The sequence below is a fragment of the Trichoplusia ni genome, chromosome 2 (assembly GCF_003590095.1).
Source record: "Trichoplusia ni isolate ovarian cell line Hi5 chromosome 2, tn1, whole genome shotgun sequence".
NCBI classification, from domain to species: Eukaryota; Metazoa; Arthropoda; class Insecta; order Lepidoptera; family Noctuidae; genus Trichoplusia; species Trichoplusia ni.
Genome location: NC_039479.1, coordinates 2,072,552 through 2,093,586, shown reverse-complemented (window position 1 = coordinate 2,093,586; position 21,035 = coordinate 2,072,552). Strand labels below are relative to the sequence as shown.

At 35.7% G+C, this 21,035-nt stretch overlaps 1 protein-coding gene across 1 annotated transcript; it reads right to left on the bottom strand.

The window, feature by feature from the left end:
• Positions 1-6,150: 6,150 nt before the first annotated feature.
• On the bottom strand, positions 6,151-10,909 carry LOC113501325. Its single transcript, XM_026882450.1, has 5 exons — positions 10,769-10,909; positions 10,214-10,497; positions 8,123-8,253; positions 6,967-7,168; positions 6,151-6,352 (listed from the first exon to the last, which is right to left on the bottom strand). The coding sequence occupies exons 1-5, from the start codon at positions 10,907-10,909 to the stop codon at positions 6,151-6,153; spliced, it is 960 nt and encodes a 319-aa protein (XP_026738251.1).
• Between the last annotated feature and the right edge of the window lie 10,126 nt (positions 10,910-21,035).

Below are 21,035 nucleotides of genomic sequence, written 5' to 3'. Positions count from 1 at the left end.
TAACAAGTTAGGTAATACAAATACCGTCCGATTCAGGTTTCAAACTATTTATGTAGAGGCTTATTTAGGCAAATCGTTTGCACCTCCCACGCCTCAAATAAATAATAACGTTCCTTGTATTAATCGAAGCTAAAAGATACTTTGAAAGACGGCTGATAACCGAGTCGAATAAGCTAAATTGAAAATTACTACTGTTTGCGACGTAAACCGGGTTCGATATCCGAGATGCTTATGTTTAGAAATTCTAATTTTTTTCCAATACTGGGTGTCTCTGTGCTTACGATTTGTGTTTTTGTGAAACCACTTACGTTTGAAGCCTAAAATTCAATACAAATGAAAGGAGTTTGCATCTGAAATGTGTGGCGTCGTTACATTTACTCAAAAGTATGTGCACCAAACTACCAGCCAGCGTAGTACAACCGAGAAGTTTTGCAAGCAGTTTTGACTAGAACTAACTTGATTTCTTGACCCTTTTGCAACTCGTAAAATGAACTCGCATTAACAGAATCTACAATTATTTATAAGGAAAACATCGCGATCTAACCTAGACTCCAAACATTGGAATCTGAAATTACCTACCAGCAGTGAGCTAGCGTGGAGATCAATTCTCAAACTTCGATATATAGAAAGAGGCCTGTGCTCAATATTGGGACGCCTATACACTGGTACGTGTTTTAACTAAAGCAGTCTGAACACGACTTTACAGCTGACCTTTGCAAAACAATAGACAGCAAATATCTTAACATTAAATTAATACAACTTGCATTGATTTAATCGCATTCTCCTTATGCAAATCGTGTGTAACACTTAATAACAAAAACGAGGGCAAAAGGTTTTTAATGAGTATTGAAAACTTAATTAAAGTGACCCCTTCGCCTTATCTATCAATAATCAAAGTAATTAAATTGTCATGTCTTAATACATTCATTAGTGCATTCAGAAGTTATATATCAGAAATGTCTTTGTAAAAAGTGCATTATGTTTGCGTAATGTCGGCCATTTATTAACAGTTTTTTTTTAATTTTTTGGCCGTGAATAGTTGGTTGTGTAACGATTAGTCTTTTTTTTTAATTTCGAATAACTTTTGCCACCCATCATTGCAAGTCCAGCCCCCGTCGTTAAGAAAGATGTAGTCGGCGTTAGTAGCAAGCCCTCAAAGGTATTGATTTGACATTTCGTTTCGTTTAGGCTTAGACACTCAACTCATACACAATTTCAGTGATTCAAGCAGAAAATGCATCTCTACATTTACTTATGAATTATATTTTAGTAATCTGTGTTGATACTGCAAAGACAAAAGTTTTGATAGAATGCCACGTTATTTAATTTTGAGAATATCGTAGACTATATACAAGTATTAAAATAGAGAAATACTGGCACAACGAAATTATTTTAGCCGTGGCAGTGCGCTAGTTATATTAGTGTAGCAAAACTCTGGGTTTTGTTAGCAGGGTGAATCAATTAACTATGTATGAAAACGATTTTAATTTACCTCAAATTGCTTTTTAGATCGTTTTATTTATGTTATATCTGATACACCATCCACAAAAGCATGATTATTAAAACATCCTGTGTATTATACGTTAATTAATACGTCTATAAAGTTCGTGTAATGATTTTGTCCTTCTAATTTCCGATAATCGACTATTGTTGTTTTAATTATCAATAAAAATATTTATGTTAAATTAAAGGTCTATAAAATAGCAAAATGTTCAAAAACAGTGACGCTATACGACATTGTCGGTGTGTCAGTCATCTAGGAATCCTCCCGTCACCTTTCAAAGTTAGGTTTGCATATTCTAATATATAAAATTCCCGTGTCACGATGTTAGTTACCGTACTCCTCTGAAACGGCTCGAGCTATTTTTATGAAATTTTGTATACCTATTGGATAGGTCTGAGAATAGAACAACATCTGTTTTTCATACCCCTAAGTGATAAGGGTTGCTCACACTAAAAATATATATTTTATTTTCTGGACGAAATTGTTTGTTTTTATTTTTTTTATAATGTGGCATTAAGAATACATACAACTAGAAAAAAAATCGGCAAAACAACGTTTCCTGGGTCAGCTAGTATTGATATATTAAAAAAACCTATTGATATATTTAATATCAATGTTTGCATATTATTTAGTCTCTACTTTCTCTATTAAATGATGTAACGGTTTACTCACGCGTATTTATCGGGGTAGCCCGACAAGTTCGACTCGCGATCCCGCCGCCTCTCCTCATGATTAAGGACTCCGGTTGGATCCGAAACTAGTCGCTAGCCGTTACCTCATGTAATAATGAATCATTCTCACGATAGTTACTATCAAAATCTACATTCTCTGTTGTTTATATTATGTTATTGTTTATGCTTAAGTTCATTTTAGAGCGAGGTTTAGTTACTATTTCCATCTAAACTCACCATAATGACGTGTCTGTGTGTACCTCATCCTCATTATTGTCACGTCAAGTGGTAACAATGACCGAGTTGGCGATTTCCCTGCTTGGTATGCAAGAGAACGAACCTATTTAATATGCCACCAGTTTCTGGATCAGTAGTCGTATTTCAATGCATGCTAACGGGATCCTTCAGGGTTAAATTTTTTCATGTACATGTAATATAACTATGTTCGTAGGAGATTTATGTGAATTGGATGGTCTGGAGTCAATTGGAGGATAATTTTACTGACTAGGATTCCATAGAGACTACATCATATAAAGTGCTGGGTGGAAATCCAACCCACGACCTTCAAATATGGTATCAGGGCTACTAACCACTAGACTAACAGGCCAGTTCCAATCATTGAACAATTTTTGACCGTCACGGAATATCATTTTAGTGCTAACAATATCTTAAATTCCAACAATCTCTAGTTGAAAACAGCAGATTCAAAAATAATCATAAGAAAATCATATTTATATATAAATGCATGATAAAGGAATCCACTTACGTCACACACAATTACATACAATCATTGAAAACCAAAATTTCGTAACAAATAAACAAATCAAATATAATTAAAAACACAATTTGATTGATTGACATGCGGTTCTAAATAAGTGTTTGTAAACCCATAATTATATATTATGCAGTCCTGTCAGTGTGTTTCAAAGAAGACATTAAGTGCGCAAGTGATATTTAAAACGTAAACAAAGAATTATGTAATTATAATTTTATTATGTAGTGCCTCTTTGTCTATAAAGATGATGACGCCCACTTGATAATCAACTCTAAGCCTAAACGGGCTCTCGGTTGTTGTTAAGCCATGATAAATATATATTTGTTAATTTTATTATAATAAAAACATAAGTACATACTTGGTAAAGTTTATTATATTTAACTCATGTATACGCTTAGTATGATGTGTGTAACGACAGTAGAAGAAATGGTAGAAAATTGAAGAGTGATTTTATTTTGAAGATTGAATTTGTAGAATAGGCGCGCATAGTTAGAAACAAACCTCCATATAAGAACTTTTGACGACCTCCGTGGTCGAGTGCCGTACATACCGGTTTCAAGGTGTCGCTAGCTCTGAGGTCCCGGGTTCGATCCCCGGTCGGGTCAATGTAGATATTCTTCTACATTGTCTCGGGTCTGGAGCTCGTGGCTAAGCTATAACTGCGTAAGTGATTCGATCACAGGTTAAGCTATGCTTGACGCGGTTGGTCCGTAGATGGGTGACCATCTTTGTCATAACGAGTTCCTCCGTGTTTCGGAAGGCACGTTAAATTGTGGGTCCCGGCTGTTATTCCTACATCTTTGACAGTCGTTACAGGTAGTCAGAAGCTTGAAAAAGTCTGACAGCCAGTCTAACCAAGGGGTATCGTGTTGCCCAGGTAACTGGGTTGAGGAGGTCAGATAGGCAGTCGCTCCTTGTAAAACACTGGTACTTAGCTGAAACCGGTTGGACTGGTAGCCGACCCCAACATAGTTGGGAAAAGGCTAGGCCAATGATTGTCTCGGGTCTGGGTGTTTGTGGTACCTTCGTTGTATCTGAATTCCATAACACAAGTGCTTTCGCAACTTACTTTGGGTTCAGAACAATGTATGTGATGTTGTCCACATTTCAAAAAAAAAAAACTGATGATGCTCTTTTTTCGAGCTATATGGGTTTGTCTTAGCAACATTTTACATTAAACTGCTTCAATTGAAAGCACACCAAAAAAACGATTTCAGAAATGAAGACTTACCTAGTCCTAATATTTACATTTTGCAATTTACAACATAAAATAACAAAACCAATATTTAAACATAACATAACAAGTATGCAAAGAGCTATTATGATTTATAGTACATACGAAATATATTAATAAACGGTGTAATAAAAAAAAAATGCAATTAATTATCTGTTAACATAGTCTCTGAAGGTAAAACAGACAGTTAGTGGTAACATTCTACTGTTTATTTTAAAATTATAATAAATCAATCAACATATTTTGACAGATTATAGTTTAAGTATTTTACCAGATGTGTGAAAATAAACCGGTAAAGTAAGAGTCAGATCCACGATATTGAAGTTTCACACAAATAAGCTTAAGAACAAACAAATTGCGAAAAAAAGGCCAATTTACCAACCGCCACCAAAAATGGTTTTTATATTTCAAAGTCACTATGAGACAGTTGGTGGCAGACGAACCGATTTGCCGTTCCATTAATAATTATCCTTTGTGTACGGAACCCTAAAAATTCTACAAAAACAGAAGCAAATCAGACGTATTGCAATACAGGGCAAAGGCCTCATCTCCTACAGACAAGGAAGATTGATCACTAAGCAAATTACAGTAAAATGTCATAATGCAGCAAATAATCTTAAATTGATCACCCTTTTTTACACAACTAAATTAGAAGGACGAGTGTGTATATACGGTTATACCTAAATGTTTATTCAGGCCACAACATAGATTCTGAAAAGGCGCCATTTTTTCGTAATGGTGACTGAAAATGAATGAAACAATCGCTGAGGAGGAGTGGTGGTCTAACAATACTTAAAGAACCTGCAATAATATTTCATGTATCTAAAAGGAAACATTAAAAACGCTGCTTCATTGCTTCAAGTATAAAAACGCAGGAAAACGCTTGTATTTACACGATTAAGTAACATAATAACTGCTTCCTTAATGCATATAACAAAGTTGTGATCGCGATCTTTTCACTTCGGTACCCAATAGGGTAACCAAATAATCTATGTTGTACTGACAGTCTCAATATTTTATTCAGTCCTCTTTTCAAGAAATTCAATAATTTCAAAACCTATCTGTAAAAATATTTTCTATTTCTTAAGCAGACATTTCAGGATCATCAATTATTCAGGTTTTCACAAGAATGAGTCCAGTCTAATACCTACTTATCCCGTTTAATTAAAGTTAAGTTCAGTCAGTAATAAAAAATATTTTCAACGAGTTAAAAGTCCCTATAGAATTTCCTTTGTACGTAAACGAATAATAATAATATCCGTACGTTAAATACATACGTACATACATTTACATACATGTGTCTGATGATCCTAAAACCTCTGCTAAAGAAATAAAAAGTAGACTTAGCATTCCAGTTGTCTATTGTATTTCTTAAATTATTGTCCAAAAATACTGTAGTTGATTTAAAATAGTAAAATTTGTGGTCACACTACGAAACCATTTTACAATAATGAGGTCTAATACGATGATATGCACTATCCAGGGTTTACGAGCGCCTATCTTAGCAATAAATTAAAACTAAACTTAGTAGCAATCTCTAACAAAGTAAGGCCACATGTAAAGAACATTAAAAACTGTAATTCTTTCGGAAGATTATTTATTTCTGTTTTGTAAAGTATTTACATTCAATACATCCTAGTCTAAAGTGTGATGAACTACAATAACTTGCGGTATCAGCATGGGAGCGTCCACATATATTTTGGTATTATTTGTATCACAGTTCGTAAAATACAAGTGACAAAGGCCGATTTACACCCGGTTACAGAAACCATTAAATTTAACTTAAGTGTTTCGGTGATTTTCGTTGGTTTCATTCTATATCCTGGCTGGAGTTTCAATGACGGGCATGTGTGGCGGTCTATGTCGACGGTCCCAATGAAATAAAAGGCCGTTTTACCATTTTTACCACATACGTGGTTACAACACTGCTAAAACTAAGAGGAATAAACTCACCAGTAGCGACATTTCAGTGTTCTTGGGCATCATGGTGACATCCCCGGGCCTGACGCCGGGGCCGCAGTAAGGCAGGGACGGGCCCCTGTTGGGGCAGGCGCGGCGGCGGTTCGTGCAGCGCCAGCAGCGCCGCGTGCAGCCGCGCGCGCGCCGCACTGATCCCGCCCGCACCGCGGACTGCCGCCTCCACTACTTCGTTTACATCTTTCTCCCATCTGAGAAGTATATCAATAGTTTTATGGCTTCTAAACAAAAGGTAGAGCTAGACAATGTTACATTGCGGTGGAATGTTAAATGAAAAGGAAATTGCAAATGTGCCATTTTTTTGAGGACTTTTTGCAAGAATACACAAAGAACATCCGTATCGCACGTCCTTTAGTGTGTTAATGTCATTGGTATTCGACAAAAAGCCAACTGGTCATTAAAACGCGGATCACCTTTGAAAAATCAGTCTTCTATATGCATTAAATGCCTTTATCAAAGCTGCCCTAAATATAGTTTTTACATATTAATTTGTAAGGAAGTATCAAACTTAAATAATATGGTATATGTTATCAGCTCCACTGTAAATTGTTTCAAAGAGGAGACTGCACGGATAACCGAGTGGTTGCGAAAACCACGCCAAACCCAAAAAGCGCGACGTGTCGCGGATCCGATCCCCGCGTAGGACAACCATTTGTATGATCCACGAATGCTTGTCCAGAGTCTGGGTGTCTTTGTGCATGTGACTTGAATGTTCGCAACACAAGGATTAAATTCCTTAACAAGGGAGACGTTTATAACAATACTTCGTTAATTAGTGCAGGTTAATAAAATGTTTAACATTCACCTGCATACTCCTAAACAGGACCTAATATCCTCCTTCAAGCTCCTGCTGAGGGTGCAGACGGGACTGGCGTCGGAGTCCGACGTGGTGTGAGATCCATCGTTCTTGTCCGAGTCGGAGAGCCGGCAGGCCGGCGCCTCGAACTGATCGCTCTTTGGTAAGTTGGGGGACACCCGGCCGTGGCTGCCGCCGCCGCTGCCGTAGCCTGCAGACAAACGAAGGTAGACAAATGGCTGGAAGTGACATTATGAGCTGAATGTTTCATTAGTTTGTGCTTTAAACGTCAGACTGTTAAAGTGTTTGAAAGCTGAAGATCCAATTGACGGATGACTAAAACTTCAGACGATTTTAAGTCACTGTTGACACAAGCTTTCATAGAGATTTAATTTTAATTAGTTAAATGATCCGTGGTAAATTTTTAAGATGGGGCAATCTTCCTCTCCATAAAAGAAAGTCAACAAAATGATACCTCAGAAAATAATGTCTTAATCCAAGATGGCCTTCGGGCTAGGAGTCCCTGGTATTTTGCAGACTTACTATAAATACAGTCATACCACTCTCTCAGTCAATTTTAGACATTTAAGATCGTTTAAAAGTTAGTTTACCTTTACACATTCAGGGTAAGACCTACACACTCCCAAGCACCGCTGACAAAATATATCCCTTTGTTCACATTCAGGGCAAAGGCCTTTTATTCAGCGAGTTGAGTGGAACTGAATATTAAACATGCTTTTTTATTTTTATATGTCGGACGAGTTATATGCAGGTGCGGCTTAATCTATTTATACTGACTTCTACCTTGAACCTTAGCAGCTTGTCTTGAAGAAATTAAACAGACTGTTGAGTATCCAGAAAAGAAAAATAACACATACAGAGAATTTTTGGATAGCTATTTTATAATAAAGATGGATTTAAGATTTAAGAAGTTAGATAACAAGAGCTACGATAAACTGAAAACGACTGTAGGACTTTACGATGTCACTTCAAATGAAAGCTCATCAAATTCAAATATATTTTTTCTTTTCACATGCTTAAGTGATGCATTATTTACAAACATTTGCATCTGGTGGTCAATAAATTAACACATGTTCAGGTTACTTTAGACTATCAGTAGGTATTAAATTGCAGTAACATTTGAAGTGAAGCCTCATGCACTGACCTGATGATGTGGAGGGAGCTCTCCGCGGCGTGCGCGGCGGCTCCGGGGCTTCCCCCTCGGGCACCTCGTCCAGCGAGTCCACGATTATCACTACCTCTTGCTCTTCTTCCTCTGTGTATAGGGGATTCGACCTGTTGAAAATAACAGGAGTTAAATCTAAAGGGCACAGTGACATCTTAGAAATATATGGATAAACTCAAAAAATACTAAACAACAAGGGCCAAAGGTTTTTAGTCTTAGGAAGACCGACATATCCCCACGCCGTGCCCTCTACGTGGATTAAAGATTCAACCCGGAAAATAAGAAACATAAAATGTTATGGCACAGTGTTGTGTTTAGTCAATAAGTGTTCAGAGTCGTCGTTTACCAGAGGTCCAACCACCACCTTAAACTAATATTTTTACGGTTTTTAGAGAGAGAGAAGAGAGGTGGAAGGGGTTCACAAGCCTCACCTCTGAGGATAACGAAGCGAAGATTAGACTGAGGACGAGAGATGCCACTCCACACCTTGTGGTGCCGTGTCACGCTTCCACAACGGCAAAAATATTGAATTAAGAATTGATGTCCTGCCTTCAACCTTTAGCACCTGAACCTGTCTACTTAACGACCACAACCCGTTTACTAGTACAGGAAAATTTAAAAAAAGAAAGACCAGTGTCTACTTTAAAAGGTGAGGACAAAAATATCTTTAATACTCTTTGTACCTTCCTAAGTGGATCACATTGCGAACCAGGATGCACTTAAGGTGTTTAAACCCAACAAACTGGATTGGTATTTTATTTCAATTCCTTATATCCACAATTAACTAGTCTGCTTCTAAAGTTCAAAATAACAGGTTTTATAAATATAGTCCGGTTAAGGTATCTGTACTACGACAAATTATTACCAGGTAGACTTTTAAAGATCATGTTTGTAAAAAGTACTTTTGCTTGGTTATTGGTGGAAGCGAGATGGCACGCTATTATACGCGTATTTCTCCTTCAAATGTTCAAAAGACTGGCACTAGAATAGTATCTTTGTCTTAAAGCTTTGTCTGGTAACGCAGCATTATTATTTTTGTGCGCAAAAATAATTCGGCTTCAGATACCTCGATTTACTTAGATTTCAGCAAATGTTGGGACTGTTTTTGTCTCCTTAAGATCTGAGCTACCACTAATTCTTTTAGAAGATAGTTGCGTTTAATTAATTGCTGATTAAAGGCGAAAATAGGCCATTATTATTCTACTATCAAGACTGCTGGTTATCGGAAAAATTAGTCAATTGTTATTCTACCATCAAAAGACAGTGAACATTTTGACAATTACCCTGACCGCAAAACAAAAATAAATAAGTACAATCACGCACAAAATTTACATTCTTACAATGAGTGCTAATATTGCAGTCATTGACCTCTTAGATTTTGATAGAGCTAATTCAACCTTATGACGTTCAACATAAGGCGCTGCTTTATAAGGCTTTCATGATTCACAATTTCCTGGAAACTTTCTGTTGAGTATTGTTTGGAAATATTCTTTGTGGCGGTACCTCTGTTGTGTCCGTTGATGACTTTGCAGTTAGGAATTGAATAGCATGCATTTCTCTTTTCAATTATTTTTTCCAAAACAGGGTATTTCCCAATGTATGCCACTGATACCGATTTTCTGCTTTGTGTACTTAGTTGCCGACCCTGAAGCCAGTTCGTAATTCTTACAAATTTTCGTCCTATGAATTTCAACATCCATTCAAATTGGCTAAAGCTTCATATAAGAACAGTTTTCAGCTGAATTCAAATGAAAGGCAGGAATTAAAAATACCCCTTGGAACAGCCAAATAGCTGGTACAAATTTCTTACCAAATAAACACCCTTAAAGTACATATTTTGTGCCATTAAGTGTTTATTACTATTAATGTATTTAATGTGCAAAGCAATAACCAAATGACGTGACGTGACGCTGATATTCCTGCGCTCTGAGGATGCGAGAAGCAGACGACAAAAAAAACAAGCAGGAGAAAGAAGAGAATAGCATAAACAAAGGGGCCTATACCTAGATTACCTAGCAGTGGGTTATGACTTATGAGCTGTTAAAGAACGGCGATGATGTTGAGGTATACCTGAGCAGAGGCGGCGGCATCTGGTCGAGAGCGCGGAGCGGGTGGTGCACGAGCGGCGCGGGGGGCGCGGGCGGGGCGCCGCCGCACGCGCACCCTGCCGCCTCCTCGCACTCGCGTCGCCCTCCACCCTGCATCACACACAAACAAATATTAAACATTGTTATCATGATTGCCGATAGCGAGTTAAACCAAGCCAGAGATGGTGGGATGACCGGGATGTATGTTCTTATCGAACTGGTCTCTCGTGGCACTTGGGAGGGGCAAATTGGGAAACCTTTGCCCAGCTGTGGGACATTAGAATAATTGTAATTTATAAGTTTTTTCTTTTTTCATCAGGAGTTTTTTCGAGACCGCCCAGATAAACAAGACTAATGTTTTTCACTAGAACTGAATGTTTGAGTTAGATAAACCGAAATAAGTCAGCGACCACTGCGTGTTCATATCTACCTAACCACAAAATCTAGGAACCACGTACGTCAATTTCCAATCCTTATGCACAAAACGCTTAATTATTCACAGAAGCGGTGCCATACAGAAACAAAGGCAATTTCTCACGACCCTAGTGAGCTTATCTACATCATAATAACGCCTACAAGCCTCCAGAGAGATCCAACGAGCTCTCAACCAAGACTGCTTGTAGTACGTGTAGTGTGCAAGCGAGACACCGCTACGTGAAATGTAGAGCGGCATCTCCATTCCACATTAACAACGGTGCTGATTGTAGAGCTCATAATACAGGTATAGGTAGATCTTGTAATGCGTCACAATTAGTTAAACTTACATAACACAACAAAGGCAATCGTTGTGGTCATAATGCACCTCTTGATTATATCTATGGTCAAAGACTATAAAACATTCAGTTTTTCTTCTGTTTTTAATTTGTGTGTTTTTTGCCGAATTCGCGATATAAAAATCAAATAGGCAGGAGACCTACAGCCACCTCTTAAATAAGTTTCATTTGTTCTAGTGGTGTAAAATGAGAAGCTGCTATACACCGGGCTGTGCACCATCTTGCTTCCAAAACTCAACAATCTTACCTGGACATGGAGTAGACTACAGAAAACAATAATTTATTGGTTTTCCAGTGCTTCTACAACGAACGAATCAAGATGTAGAAAGAACGTAGATGTAACATGCACATTGCACAAAGAAAGCTAACTTTAGGTAAATCAAAATCTAGCCAGTTCAAACAATAATAATTAGACAAAGAACAAAGTCAAAATACTTTAAAATATTTTCATTACCTACTGATAGTTCCCTTTCTTCTAACATTAGATTTGTAGCCATAATTAATTATGCATAATGGCTACCCATTCGCCCATTCTTGCCACATTTTAATTTGATCTTAAAGTCTTCAACCGAGTAAACAGTCTGTTTCATCCGGTGACTCTACCATTCATAGCGTTATCTTTATACAAATCACATTACATTTGAATATGTATGAAGAATCTCGGAAGTATAAAGCATTGTTTTTTATAATAGCTTGAATTTCATTGAATACTGACGTATGAATATGTTCTTTGTATGTTTGAAGATAATATTATCTAACCCATTTTGGTTGGTGGTAATTTATCGTGTTACTAATAAACTTTCTATTAGTAAAATAATTTACAAATTATGTGTATCCTTAGCTTAGTCCCTAGAACGTCACAAACTTTACCTTTGATAATGTTGGCATAGCTTGTTCTTATTTTATTTAAGTCATTATAATTCTAGTAAAAGATCTCGAGAAGATCAAATATTTTTAATTCACTTACGGTACGGGGTGTTACTAAGGCAAATGGATTGTGGAGTTCAAATAGGTAATCCTTCTATCTAGGAAGAAAAGGTGAACAGACTGGGTTTTTGAAAAAAATATTCGCGCACCTACTATGAGCCGGTACATACTTAAACACTCCTTTAGACAAGGCGAGAAACATCGAGTAAGAAGTAATACATTACGGGGAATTCAAGCTCTGGTATCAATAGCGACATATCGTAGTCGGCAATGTATCACACCTAGCGCAATATCTCCCGGGAACAAATACACCATAATTAATTAATAAGATGATGTAATCTACCGTGACATAGGACACTCAAGTAGAAAAGTGTCAGCCACAATACGCACAACAATTATCCAATAATTGTCGTTTATAACGGATGTTAATCTGTGAGATCAACTAGGCAGATCGCCCTCGTTCCACTTGCCTGTACCGTGGAAATACGGTGTTAAGTAACATTTAATATATACTGTTAAGAAATTACCTTTGTCTATGTTTGTTAATGTACCGCGAAACGTGAGTATTCTTTGGCCTGTATTATAGTACGCTTGAAGAGCTGTTCTTTAAAAAGATACAGACAGCCGTAGTTTCGTAGTAAGATTTTTAATAATACTTAGTCGGGGCCCGAACCCCACAGGGTGTGCCTACTTTACTTTAAGTGTCTGGTTAAGCAGCCAAGCGTAAGCTCAAGCTCGCCTCATATTAAAGAGCTGTTTTATTATTGGATTAAACATGTAGGTATTAATCTAAGAGAAGTTTTTCTACAAATATTGTCAAATATTAACGTCCAGGATGGTAAGTACCAGTACTGTCCTTTGTTTGCGATCATCATTACAGCGTATGCTAATACAGGTGAGTGAATGTGATTGTTTACTTGAGTATGTAAGCATGTTTGCAATTAGGTATACTTTTATGTTACGTAGCTTTTGTTTGTTTGGTTTCTGCAATGTTTGTAGAAAAAGTTGATTCTATCATTCATAATTTTATTGACGGATCTTGAATAGTGATGTGTGTTATGCATAAAATAACCTCTTGAATTCCTTTAGTAGCTTCTTGCCTAGTTTTATCCATACAAACGGAATAGCTACATGAGAGTGTTTCGGAGCTGATCATTTAAATGATGGTAATGACGACATCTTAGCCTATTTCAGCTAGATCGACTACTTTACTCCAGACGTTGGTATTTATTTAAAGACCAAGTCAATTAAAAAAAATTAAAGCTTTTATAAAAAAACACTAGGTAATCTTTTTTTCCGTGTACCAACAAACGAAATAAAAATGGTATCACGGATGTTATTTCAACAATTAGGCATACCATTGTTTTCAATTAATTAAGTGGAAACTCATCAATCAAAGCGTATTTACGTTTGATTTTAAATTAGCCGTCATATACAAGATCAGTACCTCTACCATGAGATACTAAACCAGGTTTAGTCTGGTTGTGGAAGCGAGAGGCCGGTATACGCAATAAAGCGCGCTCTCTCACTCCCACAACGGTGACAGACTTTAAAGTCTCATAGACAACCGAGAAGTACGTCAATATTTATTATAATCAAGTTCATTATTTAATCTCTTAATTGCTTGGAACTAATTCAAACATTAATTATAAGTTGATGTTTTTATTTGGTTCAAACGAAATATTTACTGACGCCTAAAATTAAAATTATGTTTAATCAACTATGAAAAACGTAGGCAAGCAGTTCTAAATTCTATCTCTTGGACTTTGTTAAGAAAATATTCTTTCTCAAGTTTCGTTTATTTTAAAATATTATACTTAATAAAAAAATATCCTCATTAATCTCAATCTATGAATTGCTTAAAAATAACATTTGTAGTAAAAAAAAATGTAACAAAATAAATCACCAGACCTTACAAGCTCGCTAAAATACTGTTTAACAAATATTAATAACTATTTCAAAATGGATTCTAACATCATTAATTAATCACGATCCAAAATGCATATCAATATTTCATAAGTTGTTCGTTATTTCTTGTTTTAATAGTGAAGGTTATAAATAAAAGTTATATTGCATTTAAAACTCACTTGAAAAAATCATAACTCGTAAAACAAAACGAAACTTGCATTAGCGTCAATCGCAATAATCCTCTACTCGAATAAACAAATCGATTGTCGAGTATTCGAATAATTGAGATGTTCCATTTTCAAAAACATTAGGTGCAGTTATCTATCATCACTCGATAATGTTATTCGATTTATAAATAGGATCGTGATCGGACGAATGCAATTAGTGCGTGACTGTACATTTTGAAATACAATACGATTTGGCAATCTGTATATTTGTTACAGTATCAAGTGTAAGTTAATATGTTTAATAAATTATAATACATTAACCTAATTTACTAGAACGTTCGTTTAGGCTTTTAATAAGTTTTCAGTTTGGTAGACTTCTACTTTAAAGCCGGCCCTTTGTCCGTGTATGGTGTGTGAATCTTGAGAAGCACCAAAGATTGTTGTAGTTTTGAAAGCAAGAACATTAAACAGTGTAGAGCAGCTCTCTTTTACAACTAAGAATTTCAAAAAGAGACAAGTAAAGGTACAGTCAATCCATAATATGAAGAAAATAACTATCAAGTGAAATAAGCATCTTATCTAATTGGTCGTCGCTTTATGCACTGTTATAAGGCTACAAGGCGACCCTATAGATCAAAACTGGTCAAGTGCGAGTAGACTTCCGGACAGTGAGGATTTCGTACAAATATGCAAAAAAATCCACCAAATCGATGACCGTACGAAACGTTGTTTCAGCCACCTCTATATCTTGTGTTTATCACCTTTTCATTATTTACATCATCTCAAATTTCAACCATCTAACTGTTACGGTTCATGAGTTACATACAGCATGTAGAAAGACAGACGGCAGACAGACAGCGAAACCTTACTAAAAGAGATCCGTTTTTACCCTTTTGCTTGGTTTAGAAAATGCTATAACACTAACTCTATAAGCCAACGGCCACCATAGATAGGAGCCGACAAATATCATATACCTACACACATACCCAATTTCTAGCTACTATCTTAAGCAAGACAGATACCATTGTGCTCATCTCTTAGAAGGAAACAGGCGACATTATACAAAGGTATGCACGATACGCCTGCCTAGGAACACGGACGCCTGCCAGCGGCACAAAGGACCATGTGAATATATTGTGTGGAGCACGATAGCTGTGACAAGTTGGTGATAGCTTACGAGGACAGGGTTTTATTGACCTGGGTAATTTTGATGTTCAGGTTTGGAGATACGTGTTACAATAGATAGAAAGTGATTTAATTGGGGGATTTTGAAAGAGATTTTTGTATGTAAGTAGTCATTGATGGCTTCTAACAAAACGTAAAAGTAATAGTTTTGGCTAACGGTGTACGACATTAAACCCTCACAAGAAGTCATTTTAAATATAATGTTCAAGATTTTAATAACTCAACCGTTAAAATCATTTTTTTTGGGATAATACTACCAGTTTTGTACTGATTTTTCGATCAAGGTCTGACGCTGCGGTAGCATTGAAATTAAAGTAATAGACAGGAAATCTTTTTGTGATTTTTATACGAATATTTTGAATTATCATTATAAACTGGATCAAATATTTTTCGCGTTATTCATTATAACGATGGAACATAGTACCTACACCAAAACAAAACACACTCGCCTCTCCTTTTGCCTCACCAGGACTCTTCTAAAGGCCTTTATACACACATACATATAATATACGAAATACACATACATTTGAGATAAGGAACTTCAACTTTGACGACAACTCGACGTTGAATAATATTTCATAAAGTTTGTTCAAAGATGTTTTATGCAGCGCCTGTATTAAAATTTTGAAGCAACTTGACGCATTCGTTATGGTTATTTAAGGCACTGCTTAGGTTTATTAAACTGTTTTAAAAGCAGTTGAATTATTTAACATGATGTTCCCTTTGATATATTTTCATTGCTGTATTTAAAGTATCTGTAATGATTGATGTTTTTTGTGTGAAACGCGACTAAAGAATTATTCCCTAGTACGAAAGTTCTATTTTTTAAAAGGAGTAGCGAAATAGTACCATGAACATACAGCCTATATACTGCTTTACAAACCATTTAGGTGATTCAAAAATAAGGTCTTATTCAGTACATGAAAGTACATTTCCTCCAATAAACACCGCATTACTAAAACAATACACCTACATTCTGCTCGTAATCTGTACATTTCATTTCATCGTCAACACATATCGGCGTCGAAGTTTCAATATTAAAACGATAAATAACAATGAAATTAGGTCAGGTTATATCAAACGTGTGCACAACATGCAGAGGGTTCATACTCTATTTGTTTTGAAAATAAATAGATTTATATGTAATTATTACATTTTATTTAATTTCTATCAGATTTAACCCTAATCTTACACATAACACTTTGCACTAAAATCGTCCTTAAATATCCACTTACTAAGTCAGTTGTCATTTTCCTGATAAGCCTAAATGGAAAAAACATTAGATTTTTAAGCATTTAGTCAATACACCCTTCTTAGAAACAGTACAATTAAGGCTTGTAGTGTCTCTTGAATTTATAATAATATGGGTTTTAAAAAACAGTAAAGATGAAAGAGGTTTTGCCATGGTCATTCAGACTATCTAGCTGAAAGCAATAGTAAACTACGAAATCTTTCCGTGAAAATATTGTACGCTATCAGCTGAGCGTGTGATGGAAAGAAAAAATAAAGCACATATATAACTAAGGAGGGAAAATGTTTCCTCAATTACAGGGAAGATGGGAATATGTCAGTATATAACCATTTTATTCACCTGTCTTGTAATATCGTTGTATTGTTGTTGGTGCACAATGGTCCCGTAAATCAGTTTACGCTGGTAAGCTAACACAAAGGTTTTGGTCGGATGAGTATTTTACTTCTTATCGTATACATCTGTCGATCGCGTTCTTACATTTACATTATTATATTATTTGGAATAAAAAAACGACTCCCGCTCTAAGGAATCCTTAACCCTCGTGTACTGGGGAATTTCACAACATTCAATTCATATACACGAACCCATCTAGACTAAGAGCAGAGATTCGTGGATCACACAAATGCTAGTCCAACGGGATCGAACCTACTTGTGCACAGTGGGTTTGGCGTAGTGACCTGCTCTACTCGGATATCCGTTATGTTTATAAAATTATCAATTCTGGATGTGAAAAAATAATACCGATATTCTTATTACTGTTTCTTTACATGTTGTTGAATGTTACAAAGCAAAAATTACGTAATTGTATAATTCGAAAACAAAGCTTCAACGGTTATAATTGAAGTTTTTTTAGACTGCTTTAACGACCATTTATTATTCTTTATGTTAATAAATTTAAGCTTTGAATTTAACTTATAGCTGTTTATTGGTATAGGTCCCTAAGGCCTTACACAAATTGCTACAATTCCGGATCCAATTTCACGCGAAATGTAATAACAAATGGAAATCGAATACGTTTCAAGTAAAGAAATGAAGCTTAGGTTATCTGAATAACTTTAGCCTGGAGCTGTTTTCGAGTCATTTTATTTTAATTTAGAAAGTAACTTTGGTAATACAAAGCATACCTTATTTCTTTTGGAGTAAAGTTTATTTCGTATTATTCTTGTTGAGGATTATTTATGTAATTTTGCTAAGTTAAGGAGTTTTGAAAATAGTATTTATGTTTTCTTTCTCGCCGAGATAATTAAGTGCGTATGTTACTGCTTCACACGACTAACTACATCTTAATAGAGAGTATTTAAGCGAAAGACAAAGTTCGTGAATGTGCTTTATGAATAAAGACTAGATAAGTTTTAAGACAACTTACTGAAATTTCTACTCATAATTTTATAACTAGTACACATACAATTTATGTCTTTTCATAAAGTTAGCATATTTTTACAGCTTTACAACCAATGTGTTTTTAAAATACGTCCTAAGCACCCCTGTAACTGATTTGGTACGCAAAAAAAGCAAAGAAAATAAGCGTAACTAATCCGATTTTCAAGAATATTAAAAGATTTATGGTCTCAAGCACTACTAATCCCGAATCAGTCCAAAAATAGTTATTACTGTGTTTTTCTGTTAAGACATTAGTGTTTTGAGCTTAGAGTCATGTTAAACTGTTAATACGTCAGCAAATCTATTGCCAATCTGTCATCGGACTGTACAAAGTAGAAAATACCCTATTTTTGTTAGGTAAGAGTATACTCATTGACCGGCCTCCTCGGTAAAAACCGGTAGTGAAAGACTCTTACTAACTAAACCTAAACCGCTGAATAACGTCTCCCGCATTTAGTCGCACACAATACATAGCAATTCATCACGCATAACGGACAGTACTGCGTTTGCACATTACTTACATACTACAGCATACATACATATCTTGCTGAAATGAATACTTTTAACGTTTTTTTTTTTTTTATAGAAGAACAGAAAAAAAACCAAACTGGTTGTAATGATTCAGTTACCTAGTTTTATTTAGGCTTCAAGAACATTTAAACCCAATAAATACATAACGTTTCGCTCACCTGAGAACAATAACTGCAACTTAGTCTAGTTTGTTTATTTTGGTTACAAAATAAAAACGAGTAATCTTCGAGCAATGCGTAGCTTACAACTTATTATTGAATACCGACTTAGCTGGGTTTTAAATGCGTTAAATTAAAGTCGGTTTCTTATGCGTGAGGGTATTTTGTTATAAAGCTGTGCTTTCCTTATACATATAAAGATAAAAAGACACAGATTAAGCAAATAGTTGCTGTTATATAGACATTAGTTTTCTGCAACACAGCATTGTCGCAGTCATCGTATGAATAATTCAGGTTTCGATTTTCGACCATCGTAAATATCAGTCCATATTGTTCTATATCCCAAAGGTGTTTAGAATATAGCTAAAGCTTCCCTTAAGGCATACGGAATAAATTGTTCATAAATCGTAGATAATGCGAGGGGTAATTTAGTACTAGTTTAGGTGCTTTGAAGTTGAGTGTTAGTAAAGTGCTTACTAAGATATACATCGTGTTTAGACCCTGTTTATATTTTGCGATGCCGGTTCTGTATGTTTGAACCAGGATCTTTTTCATGAGAGATAGAAAATTGTAGGTGTTATCAACTGGTCAAAATTTTAAGAGCTGAAATTTCTTGTCACGATACAAAAATACCCTTAGACTCCACTGTCTGTCCGTCCATTTTACATCAGTTCTTGAGTCGATATTTAATTATTTAACGAACAACAAAAATCCAAATTCTGGTTAAGCAATGGTTTGTACAGAATCAATTTGATGGGTGTACGTTTTTTCTCAGAAATTTGCTTTGCTATTAAACCTGTTCGTACGAAGCCCTCGTTCTCGCTAAGCCAGCTCTCAATTGAACGGTTTATTTTGCTAGTTTTCCTTTAACAAATGACTTAGTTATACATAAATATGGCATATCAGCTAAATGATGCAATACGTTTTGCTAGAACTTATATAGTTTAATTATAAATATCTATCCAACGTCCTTTACTTATTGAATGACTAGCTCCAAACTATACTAAGTTCGAACCAAGAATTTGATAAACCAGTCCCCAATTCCAGTTTTCTAGTCTCAACGTCGATTCTGCAGTCACAATAAATCCAGTCAGCAGGAATAGCATAGAATTGTGTCCCATAGCACGTAGCGGTGCGGAAAGTGTGACTTGTCAGTGGCCTGCCATCGGCCGGCGGTAGATTATTCAATGTCACTAATAAAGTTACGTTCCACGTTTTATTGGTACCCAATTGAACTGTTACAGTTTTTCATTGCTAATTTGTTTAGTAGTAAAATTCTTGAGGCCGGATAAGGTCGGATGAAGAGATTGGAATTGTGATTTTTATGTTAAGGATAAGAGGGTTTATTGTACTTTGATCGTGAATCTAATTTTAATTAGTTATATATTTTTGATATCAAAGAGAAACAAGGCACAATTAAAAATTTTAATTTTACCAAGAAATCTAAATTCAGTATCAAACACTAGATAAACACAACTAGTCTAAAATAACTAAAAGGTAAAATAAAACTAATAGACCTTTACAACATTATTATTTGGTAAAATTCTTAATTTAATCCCGGAGCAGTACAGCTAGCGGTATTTAAATACCAAAGCGTACTTCTTCGAACCAGGCTCACAATTGCAATAACATTTGACATTTCAAAAGGTTCACGATAACTAAGCCTGTACAAGGTTTTGTCGCCTCAAATAAATACCACCCTGTATAAATACCGAGGAGAGACGGAAACAGCCGAAATTCGCCGAGGTCATCCTTCAAATTGCCGGTCCGGAGACACTCGGGGAATTTCTAACAACTCGTGAGGTCCCTAAATTTTAATTACGCTGTATCCAACCATTCTTCCTCCCCAAGTTGGCATAGCGGTCTCTTTGAATGTTATTACTCGGTTCACTCGCAAAAGCCCTTAGAGAAACATTTGTGAGAATACAATTTCATATTAATGCTTTTATGAGATGACCTGGCGAAGGTATTGTTCTAAAGATCGAGTTTGTATATGTCGATGTTGTTCAATACTCATTGTTATTCATGGACAGAGTAAGCTGTACGCTAGACTGATTTCATTCTATTTTTAAACGACTTTTTTGATACTTTGAAATGTTCTTGCAGTAGGTTGATATTGTAACTTTTCGGTTTTGTTTTGGATATTGTTCAAAGATAATCTTACTTAAATACTAACCTCTATGTCAATTAATTACTAAATTATTTACATTATTATCGTTTATAATATTCAGCTCTTGGAATTCTTAATAATAAATACGAAATTCCTCACAGTGCACAGCTGCAATGAATACTTTACAAAGTTGTTAATAAATTCTCTTCAGAGAATTGGCGATTTAGTAATTACCGTTTTTAATCGCACAGTAGGTACCATCTGGTTTACGTAATTCAATTATATTTTCCGAATAAAATATCGTCCCTCGTAAGCCGTTATTTATTGAATGATAATCCCGAATTCCGATCGCGAAGTTTTGCAGATGAAATAACACGAAACGGTTTATAACTCTCTGAACACCTCGTCAAAAGC